Source organism: Periplaneta americana, chromosome 14 (assembly GCF_040183065.1).
Source record: "Periplaneta americana isolate PAMFEO1 chromosome 14, P.americana_PAMFEO1_priV1, whole genome shotgun sequence".
NCBI classification, from domain to species: domain Eukaryota; kingdom Metazoa; phylum Arthropoda; class Insecta; order Blattodea; family Blattidae; genus Periplaneta; species Periplaneta americana.
In genome coordinates, this window is record NC_091130.1 from 57,824,960 (window position 1) to 57,844,728 (window position 19,769).

Consider the following 19,769-nt stretch of genomic DNA (forward strand, 5'->3'; position numbering starts at 1 on the left):
TCATGGCAGTGGCTTAGTTGTAGCTCACTTCTGAGGTTGGGGTGACTGGAAGGCCGAGTTACATTACCCCGATGATATGATTGGACGATTATGATAATGTGGTTCCAGGAGAGGTCTTAAATCTGATCTTAACCTAAACTCCAGACCATGGACGAACACAGGCATAATCCCCTTTAAGGAAAAATTCCTGTGCTCTTACCTGGAATCGAACCCAGGACCTTGTGAACTGTAGCCAGAAGCTCTGACCAATAAACCATTAGGCTGGTCACTTCTGAAGTTGTTTTGTAGCTAATTCACGTTTAATTAAACTTTATTAAACCTACAGACCAGTCAATCAAGAACTATGAGTACACCTATTTATACCTCTAATTGGTTCGGCCCCATCCAATTGTTTTTGCATAATCTTCCTTCATGCTTCTAAATTTTATAGAATGAACAAAAACAAAACGTATTTCATTTTTTTTTTTTCATTTCATTTATTATATTCCATAGATCTTACATTATCAACAAGTCAAAATTTTACAAGATTCAAATAGTTTTTTTACAATTCCAATTTTTTACAATTTTTTGGCGAGATGTAGTGAGATAAGGTGAGACTGAGAATTCGCAAACAGATTATCTGGCATTTGCCTTATGGTTGGGGAAAACCTCGGAAAAAAACACAACCAGGTAATTAGACCAAACAGGGGTGAAGTGAAGTGAGGCCGAGGACTCGCCATAGACCACTCGGCATCAGTCTCAAAGCTGGGGAAAACCTCGGAAGAAACCAATCAATCACACCAAACTGGGTGTGATGATGATGATGATGATGATGATGATAATAATGATAATAATGATGATGATGATAAATTGTTGCTACTTTATTACACAACCACTACTACAGATCACGAATATAGGCTATAGGTACCAGACATTTTCATATTTTTAACCATTCTTGTAATTTTCGATGTTAATGATTGGCTCTACTTTCATTTTTTTTTTTTTTTAATTTTTCCATCTGGCTACAGACTCAAAGGTCCTGTTGGTGATGAGATTTTTCTCGTTACTGGTAAGTACCAAAACTTCCAGAATGATCTCAAGGTTCACTCAGTATCCTATCATATTGAATACCAGGTCTTTCCTGGAGGTGAAAGTGGTAATGGAAGCAGTACCTCCCAAGCGACTTCATGGCATGTATAGGGGATATTAAGAATTTCTGAATTTTTTTCTAGCTCAAAAATGTACAAGAAAATTCAATCAACAAATATCTAGACGTGGTAAAGAGAATAAAGATTTTTTTTATTAGTCATGAAGCATGGACATGGCCAAACAGTCCTTCAAAGTTTCTGGACAATGTAGATGCAGTAACATCTCAGTTTAGTGTGCATACAGTACTATATTGGTGTAAGACAATCTCAGGCAAAACAGCCAGTTATATTCCTGCACAATACTGTACTACAATTGATAACCAAATTATAATTACTTGTTTGTGAGGAAAGATGTGTAAATTAATCTATAAAGTGATATATAATATAAAGTTTTATTAATGGAACCAATAAAAATCAGCGCAAAAATTAAATTAATGCATACAACCTACAGTAGATAAAGCAAAATATCGCGTTGCGAAGAGCCACACCACATCTGATTCTGTGTACACCCGACCAAACTCATAAGTATAAAGGATGACAATTTTTTTCAACAGTTTAGACACTGAACGTAAACAAATCTAAAAATACTGACAGTAATAATATAATTTTTTTGCAATAATATAAACTAACAGCATAACAGAATCTCGATTCTATTTAGTTTACAATTAAAATTTAGATGCAAACAAATCCAATGGGTAATCAATTCAGGCTTCAAAAAGAAGGCAGGCATATGGTATAAATAAGCATTTTATTGTAAGTATATATCTTTACAGCTTCAAACATGTTCCCATTGCTGTAGAAAATATTTCCACAACTAAATATTTACACACGTTATAATACAAGATAATACATAATCATTAGTTTCATCGGCCTCTGTACAATTCTTCGCAATGCCCAGAATTAAAGTGTTTTTAACCACATATTATATTCAGTATGTATACACTTTTGTACATACTAAAACAATCACCTTTTACTTTGAAATTGTCCCAAACTTACTGCCATAGAATTTTACAAGACTATAAATTTAATTAAAGCTTCATTAAAATATATCCTATTATCGTTATCCTATCTAAAGAATAAAAATTGTTTTTTTTTTTTTTTTTCATATATTTAAATTCAGGACATATTAAAAAAACATACATGAGTTAATGAGTTACATAAGGTGGTTCATATGAAATCATACTGTAGAAACTAAAACAGTGATCATAACTAAAAAATATGTGGCTTTTGAGTGAACACTTAATCCATAATACTATAGATGTTTTGGTTGAAATATTGTCATTATGAAAAAAGTAACTATGTAGCTTCATATACCACAAAACAATAGTCCTTACCTACGAACGTGCATTCTTTTAGGTTGCATAGCTTCTCATAATAGATAAGTTATTAACGTATGCTAGGTGCATATGTTACCAAATCTTATCCAAATTTCTTTCTCATAAAAAATATAAAAGCCTCAATTTAAAATGATATGCTTTAAAATTCTATACACAACTTGTGATGGAAGTATATATTTTGTGTGCTCCAACAGAATTCAAACAAAAGCAATAATTAATATGGTGATGAAGAGTAAAATAATGACAACCCAGTACCCTGGAAAGAAAAATCAGCATTCATTAGATATGGTACTAACAGAGATACTACATTAATTATGAACAAATATAAAGTAAAAGATCAAAGGTTTTCATGGTAATTTAGCTTGCTATATAGTATAGTAGTTATTTACATTACAAGACCATTACGTAGAACGTAGTACGCGAGCATATTGAGTTCTTATAACAGTCGTATATTGTACAAACATTTTAAATATGGTATATTGAATCGTATATCTAAAGAGAAAATAAATTAATAATTGTATTTTGCATGTTGCTGGAACAGAAATTATTGAGAATTTGTAGATAAAATAACAATTGAGAAACGTCTTAATCAGTTACTATGATAGGGAAAACGTCATAATTGATTACTCATGGCTAACACGATTACTATGATAGGAAAATAAAACGATAGTGTTTACTATAAATGGTTTTGTCCGAGATTAATTTGTAGACATGAGTTGCATTGAGATTCCTAACGAAATATTGGTAGAAGCAGAACAAACAAGCCAAAGAGCTATACCAGGAAAGTCGCAAGATCGATATTATGAGCTGTCACTATTTAATGAATGGTGAAAAAGAAGGTGGTGAGTGAGATGTTAAATGAAATGGTTGTGTAGTCCGTTAAGTTGTACTTTACTTACACAGCTACACCTCTGTTAAACAATCTTTAAGATTCAAAATATCATAAATGTATTTATGACATGTTATGAAGAAAATGTCTCCATTGTTTGGAAACAGTTGTGTAGCCCATTAAGTGTAAAATAAAGGGTGCTAGCCCGTACTTTACTTACACAGATGCACCTCTGTTAAACTATCTTTACGATTCAAAATACCATAAATATATTTACGACATGTTTTGAAGAAAATGTTTCCATAGTTTGAAGGACTTTATTATTTCAGTCTTCAGGGAGGTATTGTATTTACTCGAATATAATATGCACAGCAATTTTTTTTATTCAAAAATCCAGAAAAAAAACTACTGGTATGCACCTGTACTAAAAACCATTCCTGATTAAAATTATATCCTCATGACCTTTGGCTAATACATCACAATCACCATCAACAATTGCAATATCAGAAGTGGAACTTCCAGTCAACAGGTATCTGTGTTGATGTCAGAACATTGATTGACAATGATTAACATCATGCCACCTTTTAATCAGTAATTATTGGTAAATTCTTTTGGTTTAAAGACGCGAGATTGTTAAAAGTTGTATACATAAGATTAAAAAAAATGACAGTAAGTAAGTCACTATCTTAGTTAAAAATATTTGTATTAATAATGATTATTGTAAAAAATGGATATGAAATTACAAATGAAAAGTGTGCAAAAGATGAGAGAACACTAACCCACAATGGCTGTTCCTGTTGGTGGTTTCCCAGCAAGTATCCCATAGTATAGAGCATTAATTTAAATTTTTTCGAGTCTGAGTATATAATATGTCATCGAATATAATACTCTGGTTTTCAAGATATTTTGTCAAAAAAGTGTATATTATCGCGTAAATACAGTAGATCGTTTAGTCACCTTAACAATGACAACCTGTTGAAACTTATCTCAGTGTGTCGAACTATTCTTTATAAATACAGGGCTACTACAAAGGTTTACCCGATTCCATAGCCTTGTATTATGAAAAGTATGAGACATACATTATTGAAAGTTATACCAATAAAAAGAGAAACTCGTCAAGTTTTTGGTCCATCAACTGCTACAAGTGCTCGATGTGACCTCCTCGCGTCAGGCGACAAACATCCACTCGGTAGTCTAATTCCTGCCACACCTGCTGGAGCATATCATGATCAACTCTAGCCACACCCTCGTGTGGTTTTACAACATGTACGCGATTTACCCAAGGTCAATGTGTTTTGTGCGCTGTCATGTGTTAAAGTGTATGGACCCTTCTTTTTTGCTGAAAACACGGTTACTGGTCGAATTTATCTGGACATGCTAACACAGTGGTTGATGCCTCAGTTACATGAAGATAAACCAGGGTTTTTATTTCAACAAGATGGGGCTCCACAACATTTTCATCTGGAAGTGCGTGAGTATCTTAATGAGCATCTACCACGATGTTGGTGTGGACGGGCTTCTAACAACGATAGGTGTGTTCTCCGTTGGCCTCCTCGGTCACCAGATCTGACTCCCTATGATTTTTTCTATGGGGGTTTGTCATCAAAGGTCAAGTGTATGTACCTCCTTTGCCAGTTAATCTAGAAAAACTTAAAAACCGGATCCGTGCGGCAGTGGCTAGAGTTGATCGTGATATGCTCCAGCGGGTGTGGCAGGAGTTAGACTACCGAGTGGATGTTTGTCGCATGACGCAAGGAGGTCACATCGAGCACTTGTAGCAGTTGATGGACCAAAAACTTGATGAGTTTCTCTTTTTATTGGTATAACTTTCAATAATATATGTCTCATACTTTTCATAATACAAGGCTATGGAATCGGGTAAAGCCTTTGTAGTAGCCCTGTATATAAATTTGGCATAATGAGCCCAACGACTATATTCATTTTGTGAAGTCACCAAAGAAAACAATAATGCAATTTATACAAGCTATCTGAGCTGTGTATTTTTCCTTTAAATTGGAAATCGCAGTAGGCCTATGTTCTGAATGGGAAGAAAAATTTCTCTTCACAAAATTATGGAAATATGTACATATCTAAATATCTCAATAAGAAGTAATCAAAATAAAACAATATCTGGTACAAAAATATCTGTACTATATTACGTTAATGTGAACATATCTATCACATAAAAATTGAGAAATTACAAAATCTAAAAGGTGAGTAATTAATAACTGAGATATGTTCAGAAATACAATACTTACAACAAGTTCTGTCTTTCCTGTCTATTACTGTCACTTGTCTGGTTTCATTACGCACTCTGTGATCTGTTCGATCCATATGGTCAGCCAAATCTTCAATAATTTCTGCAACATAAACTCATTACGTCGCATGTGCGTGTCTATATATACAAGTATATTTCCATGAGCTATAACATCAACAAGAAACCTCTTCAGTTTGCTTTTTCTAATTTTATATTTCCTTCGTCTTTTACTCTTAAATAAAAGTACATACAGTACTTATGACTTCCTCCTTTGAGATTCTGGCTGATATGTCTATTATCCAAAATATTGTATCAAAGGGAATGATGAGTAACTCGAGCACGAGCAGGATGTTGGAATGCGAAGAGTTATGGGGCAGTTCAGGAAGGGCAACCGTCGGCAATACTCTACATGCCGTGTCAGTATCTATGATGGTAGATATTGAGAAAGTGTGCACAGGGTCGAGTTAAGGAGGAAAGAAGCTACTGACGTCAGGTAATGGTAATCAGAGTGTAACGTCGAAGAAAAAGGAGGTGTGCAGGTCAGCTAGCAAAATGCAAACACGGCAAAGTCAAAAAGAATAGCTGTTGGGGGGGGAAATACCGAAAAAAATTGAGGGAGCTGAAAAAGGAGGAGGAGCCGGGGAGGGGAACTGGTGAGGAGAAGAAGTGTTAAAAAATAAGCATTATGACTTAAGGAATTGGTGTAAAAGGTTCAAGTGAAATAGGGAAGGGTCAAGGTCAACGGCCAATGAGTTAGGGTATTAGGAGTGTGAACAAGAAGGTTAGTTACTTGGAAAAGAGTTTGTGTGAGTGAAGTATTACGTATGTCTGGAAATGAGACTAAGTAACTGAGCAGAACTGAGAATGGACCAAGAACAATAATAGTGAGTAGAACTTGTGTGGTGATTATTATTATTATTATTATTATTATTATTATTATTATTATTATTATTATTCTGTATGGTTGTGAAACTTGGACTCTCACTCTGAGAGGAACATAGGTTAAGGGTGTTTGAGAATAAGGTGCTTAGGAAAATATTTGGGGCTAAGCGGGATGAAGTTACAGGAGAATGGAAAAAGTTACACAACGCAGAACTGCACGCATTGTATTCTTCACCTGACATAATTAGGAACATTAAATCCAGACGTTTGAGATGGGCAGGACAAGTAGCACGTATGGGCGAATCCAGAAATGCATATAGAATGTTAGTTGGGAGACCGGAGGGAAAAAGACCTTTGGGGAGGCCGAGACGTAGATGGGAGGATAATATTAAAATGTATTTGAAGGAGGTGGGATATGATGATAGAGACTGGATTAATCTTGCACAGAATAGGGACCAATGGCGGGCTTATGTGAGGGCGGCAATGAACCTTCGGGTTCCTTAAAAGCCATTTGTAAGTAAGTAAGTATTATTATTTATTATTATTATTATTATCATCTTCAGTGAGGGAAGTGGGGAAAAAATTAGAGGCAGTATGCTATCTCAAGATTTTCCCCTGACATACCCCGATCTAAAAAAAGGCATATCCCCCTCTCTTACAACATGCACATACATGATATATACATACAATAAATTGTTTCGTCTTATAGAATATGATAAAAATATACATCTGTGCTTTATGGACCTAGAAAAAGCCTTTGATCGAGTTCCCCTAAATGAACTATGGAAAGTCTTACATGGCAACAGAGTTAAAACAGGACTAGTTACTGCCATACAAAGTTTTTACAAAAATCAATTAAATTATGTACACACTAGTAATCTGAAATCAAAAGGATTCTACACTACAGTTGGAGTAAGACAAGGATGCATACTGAGCTCACTGCTGTTTATAATATTGATGAACGATATTATTAAAACATGCGGGAAAAGTACCAAAAAATTCTCTATTGGTAACTGACTTATGAAACCTGTTAAAATTTCGGAGTTAGCTTTTGCCGATGATCTGGTATTACTGGCAAAAACTGAAAAGGACCTGAAACATAATCTCAGTGTTTGGAATAGAGAATTAAAGAAAAGGAACATGAAGATTAACATAGAGAAAACCAAAACAATGATAATCAGCACGGTAGAAAAATCACATACCATTAAATTAGGGAACCAACTACTGGAAGAGGTTAAGCAATTCAAATATCTTGGTTCTGTTATCAACAGTGATGGTAGAATAGAAGGAGAAATAAATAATAGAATTTCAGCAACAGGAAGACTGTATTATATGTTAAACAAAAATTTTATTAATAAAAAAGAAGTCTCCAAGAAAACTAAATTAACAGTATAAAACCACGTATATCCCCACATTAATATATGGTGTCGAGACATGGTCTCTGACCTCCAAACATAAGAGTCAACTACAAGCCATGGAAATGAGATAATTAAGAAGAATAGAAGGAAAAACTAGAAGAGATAGAATACGGAACCAAACAATAAGGCTAGGTCTGGGAATTGATTCTCTCATAGAACAAATAAAATTATCACAATTAAGGTGGTTTAGACATCTGGCTAGAATGAAGAATGATAGATACCCAAAAATAGCGTGGCAAGTTAGAATGGAGGGAAAAAGACCTAAAGGAAGACCGAGGTAGACCTGGGAACAAGGAATCCAAGATACCAAGCGGGAGAGAGGGATCGAATGGAAAGAGGCAAGGTCCATTGCTCAGGACCATGAGAGATGGAAGGCTCTTTGTAAAACCTCTACACCAGGTGGTAGAAGAGGATCGACTAAGTAAGTAAGTAAATTGTTTCGTGTAGTCAGTAACGCGAATTTTTTAAGTTTACGCAACACATTAAATTTCTTAATAAAATAATTTCAAGTTACATCAGTATGTTATTTACTAGGTAGATTATTTTGCAATGTACCTACTGTACATTGAGACTTATCATTTAAAATAATGTTAAAGCTTCAAAGTGCCTTACTTAATTATTAATAAAAAGTTCAACAACAACAAAAATGACAGTCACTAAATTGGCAACAATGGCCACCACAACCTACAGACTACAGCCTTCTATACTTGAAATACTACCATTGTAAGCATTCCAGGGGTTGACATATCAAATAAACGTGTCTAAATACACGTTGAATACAGTTCCAGAAGGCTGTGGTTTAGATTTACGAAGCAAACAGGTAGTACTCTTTGCTGTGAAGAAATATATAAACAAATTTTTATGGCTCACATTTTTTCAGTGACGGTATGTCTTTTTCACTAACGGTATGTTTTCTGACCATAGAAACTAGTGGCGGTATTCCATATGGGCACATACCCTCTCACTTCCCTTACTGATTATTATTATTTATTGAGTAGGTTATTAAGCTATTTTGGTGTAAAGGAGGAATAGTTAGTCAGATATTAACCCTGTGTTACTCAGGTTATAAATATTCTCACCATTGCTCAGGTGGGGTTTCACAAACCCCATTTTAAATAACTAATATATTTTTCCGCAAGTTTCAGAAATCAGATAAACGCAATTAAATATACTATTCTTAGTTCACTTAAACAATTTCTTAAGTGAACTCTTCTGGATGTGATTGAAAAGCATACAGATGCACAGAGTACACACTACCTCCATCTCTTAGATTTTAGTTGAAATATACGCACTGGGGTTTACCACACCCCACCTGAGTAATGCAGGGTTAAATGAATTTGGAGGGAGTCGTTAGAATAGATAGAGTTGGAAATATGTTACTGTGTGCTGTATCACTGTGGGAAGGTGTTGTAGGATATGGTTTGAGGATAATATTGCATGAGGATGAATAATGGATTCAAGTTATAGGCAGGAAAATAATTTTGAGAAACTGGATAGTTTAGTATAGAAATCTGTAAATAGTGATGGTGAGCACCTGAATACAGAAATGTGAAGGGCATCACCACTTCGATGTTTGGTTAAAAACAATAAATATCATATCATATATATCTATTATCAGACAGTACATCTCACTTGACAATATGTTTCGGATGAAATATACCATGCTACAGAAACTGACTGTTTATTATTCGTAAAGTACCTGTTCATTTCTTGTACCGGCATAGATTTGAACCTTTTTATTTCCAAATTCCGTTGTGGTTTACTGTGTTGCAATTCTGGTACTAACAGAGTTTACAGAATTTTTTATTTCCAATTTTACTGTGAGTCACTGCAGTCATCAAATCTCAACATTAAAAAACTTTATACATTGAATATAAGAGTGAGAAAATGTAAATAGTTTGCAGCATACTTGACCGAAACTGCATAATTTGTGCATGTGACAGTGGTAATAATAAGACTACAGACCCAGAACCAAAATTTGGACTTACTAAGCATGTGCAGTATGTTATAACTGGAACTTGGAAAATTCAGGTGGCCCAAATTTTGTTTCTGGAATTGTACATTTCCATTTGTCTAAAAGAAGAAGTCTTGTCTTACCATTCTGCAAGTCAACTTCACTTCCTATAGTTTCTGCGATTTCCTTTTGTCTAGATATCACTTTGGATAGAGCTTCCAGTCCCTGCTCTTGATCTGAAATTGAACATTAAACATATCATCATCTATTTTAGTATATCATACTTGCAATTCAAATATTGTTAGATTAGCATAGATCCACATATAAGTTAGGGACCGAGTTGCTATAATAACTCGATGAGAAGATAAATTGGAAAGATTCTGGTACACCACTGTCAATCCTCTTTCCTTCTGCTCCTTGGGATATTACTGGCCAAATCAAATGTTTGTAATAGTAAATATTAATTAGTATTTTTAATTTATTCGTTTCGTATTTGCGCACTACTTGGATAGGGAACAAAAAAAAAATAGTTTAAACTAGGCTTAAACTTTAGATTCATAGCAATGAGAGAAGCTGTGAAGTAATTGCTAAGGAAGATTTGTGAACTCAAATATAACAATAATTTTAATGAGTAAATTGGGTTGAAATTGTTATGAAATGTTTTAGTTGCACTTATTGTGACGTACTGAAGTACATATGATATTTCCATGCAGGAATTCTGCATTACCATGTGATGAAGGATGGGTAGAGCTACTTAGTCACTCGTAATGAGTGCACCTTTGCACATAGTGTATTGGACATTGTGCTACTGTCACATATCTGTGACACAGTGGATGAGGTTGGCCACTAAAGGGAAACTAAGAGGTGGAACTTAAACTGAGAGGATTCAATCCAGCATTGGAACTGAAATCCGGTGTGGCTTAGTGGATAAAGCGTCAGCACATAGAGCTGAAAACCTGGGTTCGAGTCCCAGTGCCGGAGAGAATTTTTCTCCGCTCCACCCATCCTTCATCATTTAGTTGCACTTCCAAAATTATTATGAATTGAGGAAGAGAGACGGAGTGTGGGCATTCACCAATGAAGCTCTTCTGCAGCAAAGCCCCTGCTTTATAGCAATGGATAGGTTTTGTTCAACAGTAACAACCTTGCTTCTAGCCAATGATATTATAATTGTCCAACATAGATTCAAATCCCGGTTGGGGGGTTTTTGCGAAGTTTTCCCTCAACAACTTGAAGCAAAATTGCTGGGTAACTTTCGATGTTGGATCTCGGATTCATTTCGTCATCAGCCTCGGACTTATTTCGCCTTAATCAACATCATTTCATTAATCATATTTCATAGTTACAGATCGACCAGATAGACATAGTTCCATGATTCGCCTACAGGTGGCATCTGTTTGCGGGAGCTGCATATATCCCAGAGAAGCCGCAGAGACTTCAATTAGCGGACTGCAGAAGACCGGGGGAGTGTAGCTCCCTCGGACAGATGGCACCTTAATGAGTCACAGATTCAATAGCGGCATGGTCTCTGGTTAAAGATGTAGCGGATTGAAGCACATGAATTGCGAACAGATGCCATCAATCTGAAGAGGCTGCAGAGAAACATAACAGGGAGGCAGACGTACGGTCTCCAGTCAGAACTGGATGCTGTGGCTGAATTGATACAATGGCACCATGCAGTGAATCACGTGCTTAAAGAGTGATCCTAAAGGACTTATAAGGAGGTTGCACAATAAGCCTAAAGCTGCAGTGCTTGCCTACGCGCCCTCCTCCGAAGGAAAAAAAAAATTACAGTTTGTACTTTAACTTCTAGAGCCTAACAACAGTTTACAGTAAAAAAAACACCTTCACAAACCTTCAACCATCCTTTGTTGCTGCTGGCGAAGATCTGCAACACTCATATGCTGTGTTTGTTGGATAGCAGAATCTTCGTCACCATCAATACCCCAGCCCGTGGTACCTGCATCTGCAAACACCGCACCACTCTGTTGTATTAAATGCGATCGATTTGCATCATACGTAGTGTTTCTATCATTAAATAACTGCTGCAACTGCTTCTCTCGACTTTGCAGTAGTTCTACTTGTCGTGTTCGCCTTTCTGCCTCTTGAAATGTGCTGTTTTATCATTAAGGAATGTTTTACAGAAAATAAAATAAAACATTGTTATTGCAATAAAAACAGGAAATACAGCTGCATGAATACATTATATGATTCAATGATATACCTGTATATTCTAGTAACTTACCTTTATATGAAAGTAACAACGCAAGTGAAAACGAGGAAACTTGAGAATGCAAAATATTCAGATAGCCCAGTAGGAATATATCTTTCTATTAGCATCTATTGTTACATCATCATCAAATGACATTAAAATGTATAGTTATAAACCAGCAAATGAAAAATATACATTTTGCATTAGCATATTATGATCAACAACTCTTATCCGCTACTGAAAGGATACACAGTGTGCGATGCAGATGCTTGGGAGAGTTTATCTTTCAATTGTTGTACTTCAGAAGAATATTGTTTCATCCGTAATCGAATAGAGGATGACAAACGAGCATAAGCTTGTGAAGTCTTCTGTTCCCTGCTACGGACAGTGATCTGTTCCATAATTTCTCTAAACAGCTTTTCGCACGCTTCATGTTCTGTTAACCTGAATAAAATTCGATCAATGTAACATCTAGGATAAGAAAATTAAAATTGTTATTGTATACACAGCACACCATATTTTGGCATATCCTTATACTAAATGTAAAATAATTATATCAAAGATTACATATGCAGTATAATTTACATTCTTCTAACGTCATGTCCTAACCTATACTTTGATATATAAAAAAAAACACAAAGTAACATGTTCATTAATTCCAGATATATTTAAAATTACTAGGTGCTATTAACCAAAATCTGCACATTTCTGACTTGAACTGAAATCCTACAAAATTGAACAAATGAAAATTCTTACCAAGGATCACTATCTAAATAAACAAGCGCCATATTGACATGTGTTTATAAATGCTTCCATTGTTCTCAATTGCAGAAAATGTATTCGAGTACTTTGGGACAGAGAGCGGCTTCGGAACCAGTATCAAACAAGGATTTGTGAACATACCATAGTGCAAACTCGCGCAAGCGCAGAACATGCGTGAAAATGGTGACACTTTGACATTATGAATGTAGTTGTACTCAGTAATGTGTAAGTGAGAGTTGTGTGCGACGCGGAAAGGCAATTGTTTCCAAAATGTTAGTTAAACGTTTGTTTCTTACGTAAGTGATTAGAAGTGTCAAAATCAAGCTAGGTGGTGGTGAATTTAAATAAGTGTAATCGTACCATTTGTTTGGATTTTTGCGATTTGACAAGACGCAGCCAGGTTACTTAGGTAAGAATCAACCTGTCAAGACAGTGGTTAATGTCACTCATTCTGATCTTTAGTGCACGTGATGACGTGTCGTAGTGTAACATAATATAAAGGAAAATTATAATTAGAAAATTATGGAGAATGTGAAAGTACGTACAATATGTTCTCTCGTACCCATATTTTAGCTCTTCCCTTCTCTGTTACATATTGGGTTCACGGCCGTATCTACTGATATCATGCAAATAAAATTGCTTGTGTAGCTATCTTACTTATTTTGATATTAATTTACATGAATAACATTAATAAGTAAATGATAATATATTGTACAAGGCCTGCCAAAAAAGAGTTGCCTATAACCTAGTATATTTTGTGTCATATCTAAACTGTCCTCTCTAAATATTATTTATTGGTGTCCTTTCAGATTTACAATGAGCAGTCAAAGTATAGTTACAAGTACAATTATCACACCACTTGGTGCACCGAATGGTACTACAGCGACAAGTGGCCCAACAATTTCAGAAACAATATCAACTACAACTATATTGCCTACGGCTGCAGAAGTTGCCCCCATCTTTTTGGAGACTAAAGCAGCACAGGGAATTGCCGGAGCTTTCGTCTGGGTCGCTCTCTTCTTAACATGTCAACAGGTCTGTTACAATTGCAATAAATTTACGATATTTTGGCCATAGTTACTTAAAATGCAGTATTAGAACAAGTAAGATAATTGTATTTTATTTATGAGCTTTTGTATTTTATAGTTGGCCATAATCAGACTTAATGATCCTAGGCATACTGCAAAATAATTTCATTTTTAAAATTTATTCACGGATACTTTAACTTGCCTTCACTTTACTAACGTGTATAAAACATTCTAAATAATATGTCGTTTCTTACTTCGTCCAGCTGTTTCCCTTCTCGAATAGCCATTATACGACCTTTCCTTTCATTCACGATTGATTATTGTATTTGGCCGACTGTCCGCCGTTTGTTTTTCCCAATAAATGTAACTTTGTTGCGTTCTTTCCTTTGTTGATTTAAGCTTATTATATTGTGTAATATGCTGTTTGTAGCAGATTTGGGTGGTTCTCCAATAACAGTGAGAACTAAATAAGTTAAATTATTATCCTGTACTAGCATTTCGTTTGGTTTGATTTAACTTATAAATAAATATTAGAGTACGATATTTACAAATATAAATGAAAACGTATTTGTAAATTACGTCATATCTTACTTTTAGGGGTTGTAAAAATGTTTTCTGTGTGCAGTACGGAAAACGAAATTTTACTGTCTGGATGTACAGTAGGTACAGTAAGTGATTCATATGTCTTGTAAATAATAATTCAAGAAATAAACTGCAAACAGAAATATTTGCGTTAAATAAGAAGAACAAAGCGAATGTTTCATTTTTTCATGTTATCCCAAATTCACTAGGAGAAGATGGGATTAATGTGGAGCTCTCTAGATATGCTGGAGATGGTTTCTTATATAAATTTCTGTACTTTCTCAATAATATCTCGAATGGTTCTCTTACTCCGGAGAGTTGGCAAAAAGCAATAATGAGGGGTTTGGGGGAAAAACCAAGCAGCTCCAATTTTTTTTTCATTCTTGAGTTATTTATGCACAGAGGACAAAAAAATACGCTCTCTCGTTTGGTCGAAGAACCAAGTAGTTCCAAGAATTACATTCACAGTTATAATGCATTTTGGACCTGCCTCTTCTGTACATGCTTATTGTTTGGCGGTAAGTTTTTCTTCATTATCTCGAAAAGTACTAAATTGGAACTGCCTGGTTTCTCCCCCCAAACCCCTCGATTGTTATTCCTGTATATGAAGGAGGTGATAAAAAGAGCTGTGATAATTATGGAGGCATTAGTATACTTAATTGTGGGTACAACTGAACAAATATAATAGAAAACAAATTATCAAAATTTTATGATAATTCAGTGAGGATCAAAATTGCTTCCGTAAATGTAGATCTTGTTGTGATTGCTGCTTCACAGTAAAACTTCTTATCGAAAAACATAGATAGTTTAATATTAAGTCTCACATATAATTTATAGACTTCACCAAAGCTTTCGATAAGGTAAATAGAAGTAAACTAATAAATATTTTAACACAGGACAATGTTCATGACCAATTTATTAACTGTAGTCTACAGTATTAAGTTATAATCAAAACCAAATAGCTATCAAAACTGAACGAGCTATTTCCTCATGGTACCAATAAATCTAGGAGTACGACAGTTCTGTGGACTATCCCCACTTCTGTTTGTAATATTATATATGAATCATATAATTCAGTTATGAAGAAGAAACAATCATGCAGGATATCCTCTGTCTACTAATACATATGTGGACACACTGCTGTATGCAGATGATCAAATTATAATTGCTACTTCTGAAGATGACCTTCAGCATACATTCTATATTAAATTAGGTACGTACCGGTATGGTACCTCAGATTTTGGACTCAGCATTTCTAGAGATAAAACTGAAGTTATGGCCTTCTAAGGGAAATATCCTATTCAAAGCAAAATTTGTATTAATAACACTTCAATTCAACGAGTCAGTGTTAATTTTTTGGGTTATAAGATGTCATTTAGTATAGAAAACAAAATACCAAAATATAATATTAGTCACTGTTATAAATCAAGTTTTTAAGCCATCACAAAAATGAATGAGAAATGTTTGACGGCAGTGGAGATGAAGTTCATGAAGAGAACCGCAGATCGTTCCCTTCTTGAACATTGAAGGAATGTTGTCATCATGAAAGACCTCAACATGAATTCAATTGTGACTTTTCTATAGTATGCAACACTGAAACTTCTAACTTGAATTTTTTCTGAGTTCTCTGGTACGGGAATCTATGTTAAGTTAGGTTAGATTAGCTTAGTTTAGGCTTTTCGTATGCCTAGTATATACGAATCTGTGACAGGTTATGACGAATCTGTGGTAGGTCAGGTTAGGCTTTTTATATGTCATGCATATACTAAGTGAAGTGAAATGTGCGTTTCGCATTATATTTTGAAGTGTTCTATCTCTTTATTTCACTTGTTAAATAATCACTTTTAGGCAGGGTGCGAATCAAGATTTCTGATGGGGGGAGGGATAGAATCCTAGATAGGGAATACCATAGGCCTACATAAAATTATTATTATTCTCATTCGATACGTCTCAACGTTTGGTCGCACTGAGTTGCTTGTCTTGCATCTTGATCATAATAATAATTATATCCATGAGCAGGCTTAAGATAAGATGTGTAATTTCTAAGTTACTGATTCTTATCAGCTTGCGGGTGATTATATTACAGAAATATTATTTTCTTTCCTTACTTTGTACTACTCTTATTAAAACAATTATATTTTGTGAGGGGGGGGGTAGAAGTTATCCCTGGCAGGGATCTAAATATGAATTTATGAGAGGAGGATAACTTTCCAACAGGGGGAAATCCCCCCCCATCTCCCCCGTTAATTCGCACCCTGCTTTTAGGCTGTCTACACCGATCAATTTTTTCCAATTTATATCTATTTTCTAATACGTTTCCAAGTTAACTGGCGTCCTATATGAATTCTTTATATTTCAAACTACCTTCCCACTGAAAATTAGACCATTTTTCTACTTTTTTCGTCAAAAAACTTGTGTCGCGTGCTGTAGAAAACCCCCAGTTGTCGAGTACATTCAACAATACGTGTAAATTAGAAATCACACATAGAACCGATGCTCCCAAGCAAAAATACGTAAACAAATCCTGTCCTATGCTCCACGAGGACGTAGGAATTTTGGATATTCTATGAAGCATTGACAGGAACGTAACGGATCCACTAGAGTCTAATATTTGATCTGCAAATAAGTTATGATTGTTATCATTTAATAGATTCTGAATAAGCTTTGAATTTTGAAAAGTGAAGAATTCACTACCTATTAATCAACAAAATGACTCGTATTATTTGCTATGGTGTATTTTCTCGGAATATAACGGCTATTTACAACGCAAAATAGATACAAATTGAGTCCACAATTTTTAAGACTACTTCAGTGGAAAGGGAGCACGCGATAGCGTCTCAGTTAAGACGTTGTACTTCAAGCCAATAAGTTGTGGGTTCGATTCCCTATAGGATTATGAATTTTCGCCATTCATCTAATCTTTCCAGCCATACCATGACCTTGGGGTTTACTCAGCTCTGACAGAAATGAGTACCACCAGGGGCGTATACTGGTTTAAGGGTTTGGGCTACCGCTGACCCTATTATTACACAAAATATATCTAACAATTACTTTAATTTTAATTACTATGGTAAAACTAATAATACAAAATTATTACATTATGTTATATTATAAACTTTTTCTTTTGTAATTTCCTTGGGCTACCGTCGGTAGCCCCGGTAGCCCGCAAAATACGCCCCTGAGTACCACAAGTATTTCGTTGGGGGTAAAGGCTGCAGGTATAGCATCCTTACAGCTACTAATGCCGATTGTCTAGAAAAGGTAGGAGTCCCGCTACCACAGTCTAGTATATACAGTCACGAAGCTTGAGTTTATGAGGGTACTAGAAACAATAGACTGTGCGGGTATTATTTCGCATTGTCTCTAATGAGGCGATAGTAGCGATCCTAGTGGTTAACAACTATCTATGGATGCATATTTACTACGTAACTAGACTGTGCCGCTACCCTGTAGGCCTCCGTTGTCTTTATCTTTAGGCTACCTTTATTTCAGTGTAAGACTACGTTAAGTCCTTCCTATCTTGAGTCTTCTAATTTAGGTATTTACACACGGCACTTCGCACCGGATGATTAAATAAAGAACGGAATAATTTCATATAGCAACTGTGACGTGCTTTCTTGTCAGGACAAATATCTTACATGAAGTCTGCTCACTCAGAAATGCATATGCAGTTTCTCCCTCCAAATTTTCACCCTGAATTTAACTTGGCTAACACTATACTCGTATGTTCGTAAATAATGGTGAATGTGTCTGGTGTTAGACAAGATGATGGATGTTCTATAACTGGTTTCAGCTGAATATTTTTATGTTAACTAAGTCTGCCTGCACGTACACAGTTGCTCCAACTGTAATTAACGCTGATTTGTAGGCTATACTTGTTATATAAAACCTTTAAGTCGTGCAATTATTTCTACAAATAATGTAGACGTTATCTTAAGGAAATTATGTCATAGTACAATAGCAACAACAGTTATAATGTCAGATGTAGAGATTTCACGGTGCGGAGGCATGACCTTAAACGAGAAGCAAAAGAATGTGTTTACGTCCTGCAGGATGGGAAAACTGATGAAGTAGCTTTTGTACCGGTATTTACGGTGGAAGGTCGGTGAATTAAAAATTGTTGGGCCACATCTGTTTGTTTAGTTGGCTATTTAACGATGCTGCATCAACTATTAGGTTATTTAGCGTCAATGGGATTGGTGATAGCGAGATGAGGCCGAGCATTCGCCATAGATTACCTGATATTCACCTTACGGTTGAGGAGAACCTGGGGAAAAAAACCCAACCAGGTAATGAGCCCAAGCTGGAATCGAACCCGCGACCGAGCGCAACTCTGTATCTGGAGGCAAGCGTCTCAGCCGAATGAGCTACGCCGGTAGCTGTCTGGTTTTACTCCGTAATATCTTTTGTGCGAGATCATGCGTATTTGCTTGGTTTCCGCACAAAACCAATCCGCGGTAAGTCTAAAATTCCACATTCAGTATTCCCAACCTAACACACATAACAATTTCCCTCTTCTTACCGCTTAAGTGACATATTGATTTTACTGCTTTAGGCTTTTAACATATTATTTTTAGATACGTTCAATATAGTAATAATTATAAATTGGAAACTTACCACTGCAATTTCACCTAAATTGCACTGTTAATTATTGTTTTTAAATATTTGCAAAAATTAAGTAAACTCTACAACTCCACTAAAGTTACTGCATTCGTGATGCAAGTAACATTAAGGAAGCCGTGAAAAAATCAACAAGATTCCAGATGCCGATGCTATTACTGCAATATGTTATATAAATAATATTGTTAAAATATTAAAATGAAAAATAAATCATTACATAACCTTACCGTTTGTTTTAAGTTGGCATTTATAGACTGGGGGAAAAAAAGACAGACGTATATCACGGCCTGCTGGAGTATAGTAAACACAGAAAACATTTTAAAGCAACAATGTTGAAGATAGATATTTTTGTTTTGCAAATTTGCCGTCATTGAACAGAAATCAAGATGGAGATTTCATTGCAACTAATTAGAAATTCCTCTTTCAGGTATGTAATAAACGATCTTCTCACAAAATAATGTACGATACACGAGCGGTATGTTTTCTTTCAATTCTCGGAAATTAAAAAAGCTCAACTACGTTTCGCTTTTTCAAACTTTTCCTCGAATATGAAAACTTCAACATACCGCTCTTGTAACGCATATTACTATTGTAACCTAGGGTTTAGTGCAGCGTTATTGTAGGGTCATACCGAAGTATCTAGAATATTTTCTTAACGTGAAGAGATTTCAGGAAAAATTAGTATGATCCCTTGGGTCACCTACTCTACTGGGCGCGTTATGTTTTGCTGTTCAAAACAATTGGGTGTACAAACTTACCGT

At 35.3% G+C, this 19,769-nt stretch overlaps 2 protein-coding genes and 1 non-coding gene across 4 annotated transcripts in view; 2 read left to right on the top strand and 1 right to left on the bottom strand.

Annotated features, from left to right (window-relative positions):
- Positions 1-1,856: 1,856 nt before the first annotated feature.
- On the bottom strand, positions 1,857-12,885 carry Syx8 (syntaxin 8). Its single transcript, XM_069845343.1, has 6 exons — positions 12,773-12,885; positions 12,266-12,460; positions 11,660-11,919; positions 9,948-10,040; positions 5,552-5,653; positions 1,857-2,720 (listed from the first exon to the last, which is right to left on the bottom strand). The coding sequence occupies exons 1-6, from the start codon at positions 12,802-12,804 to the stop codon at positions 2,662-2,664; spliced, it is 741 nt and encodes a 246-aa protein (XP_069701444.1). The 5' UTR covers positions 12,805-12,885; the 3' UTR covers positions 1,857-2,661.
- TRNAY-AUA (transfer RNA tyrosine (anticodon AUA)) lies at positions 10,714-10,785 on the top strand. The gene has a single exon. It is a non-coding gene; the product is annotated as a tRNA-Tyr (tRNA).
- Positions 12,886-12,949: 64 nt separating the features above from the next.
- Positions 12,950-19,769, top strand: part of Tmep (Transmembrane endosomal protein) — a 271,898-nt gene continuing 265,078 nt past the window's right edge. Inside the window, exons 1-2 of one of the 2 annotated variants that reach the window (XM_069845341.1) lie at positions 12,950-13,187; positions 13,588-13,813. In XM_069845341.1, coding sequence (XP_069701442.1) covers positions 13,595-13,813 — 219 coding nt within the window. In that variant the 5' untranslated portion in view covers positions 12,950-13,187; positions 13,588-13,594. The remainder of the gene's footprint in view (positions 13,188-13,587; positions 13,814-19,769) is intronic. The other variant, XM_069845340.1, reaches the window with a different exon arrangement.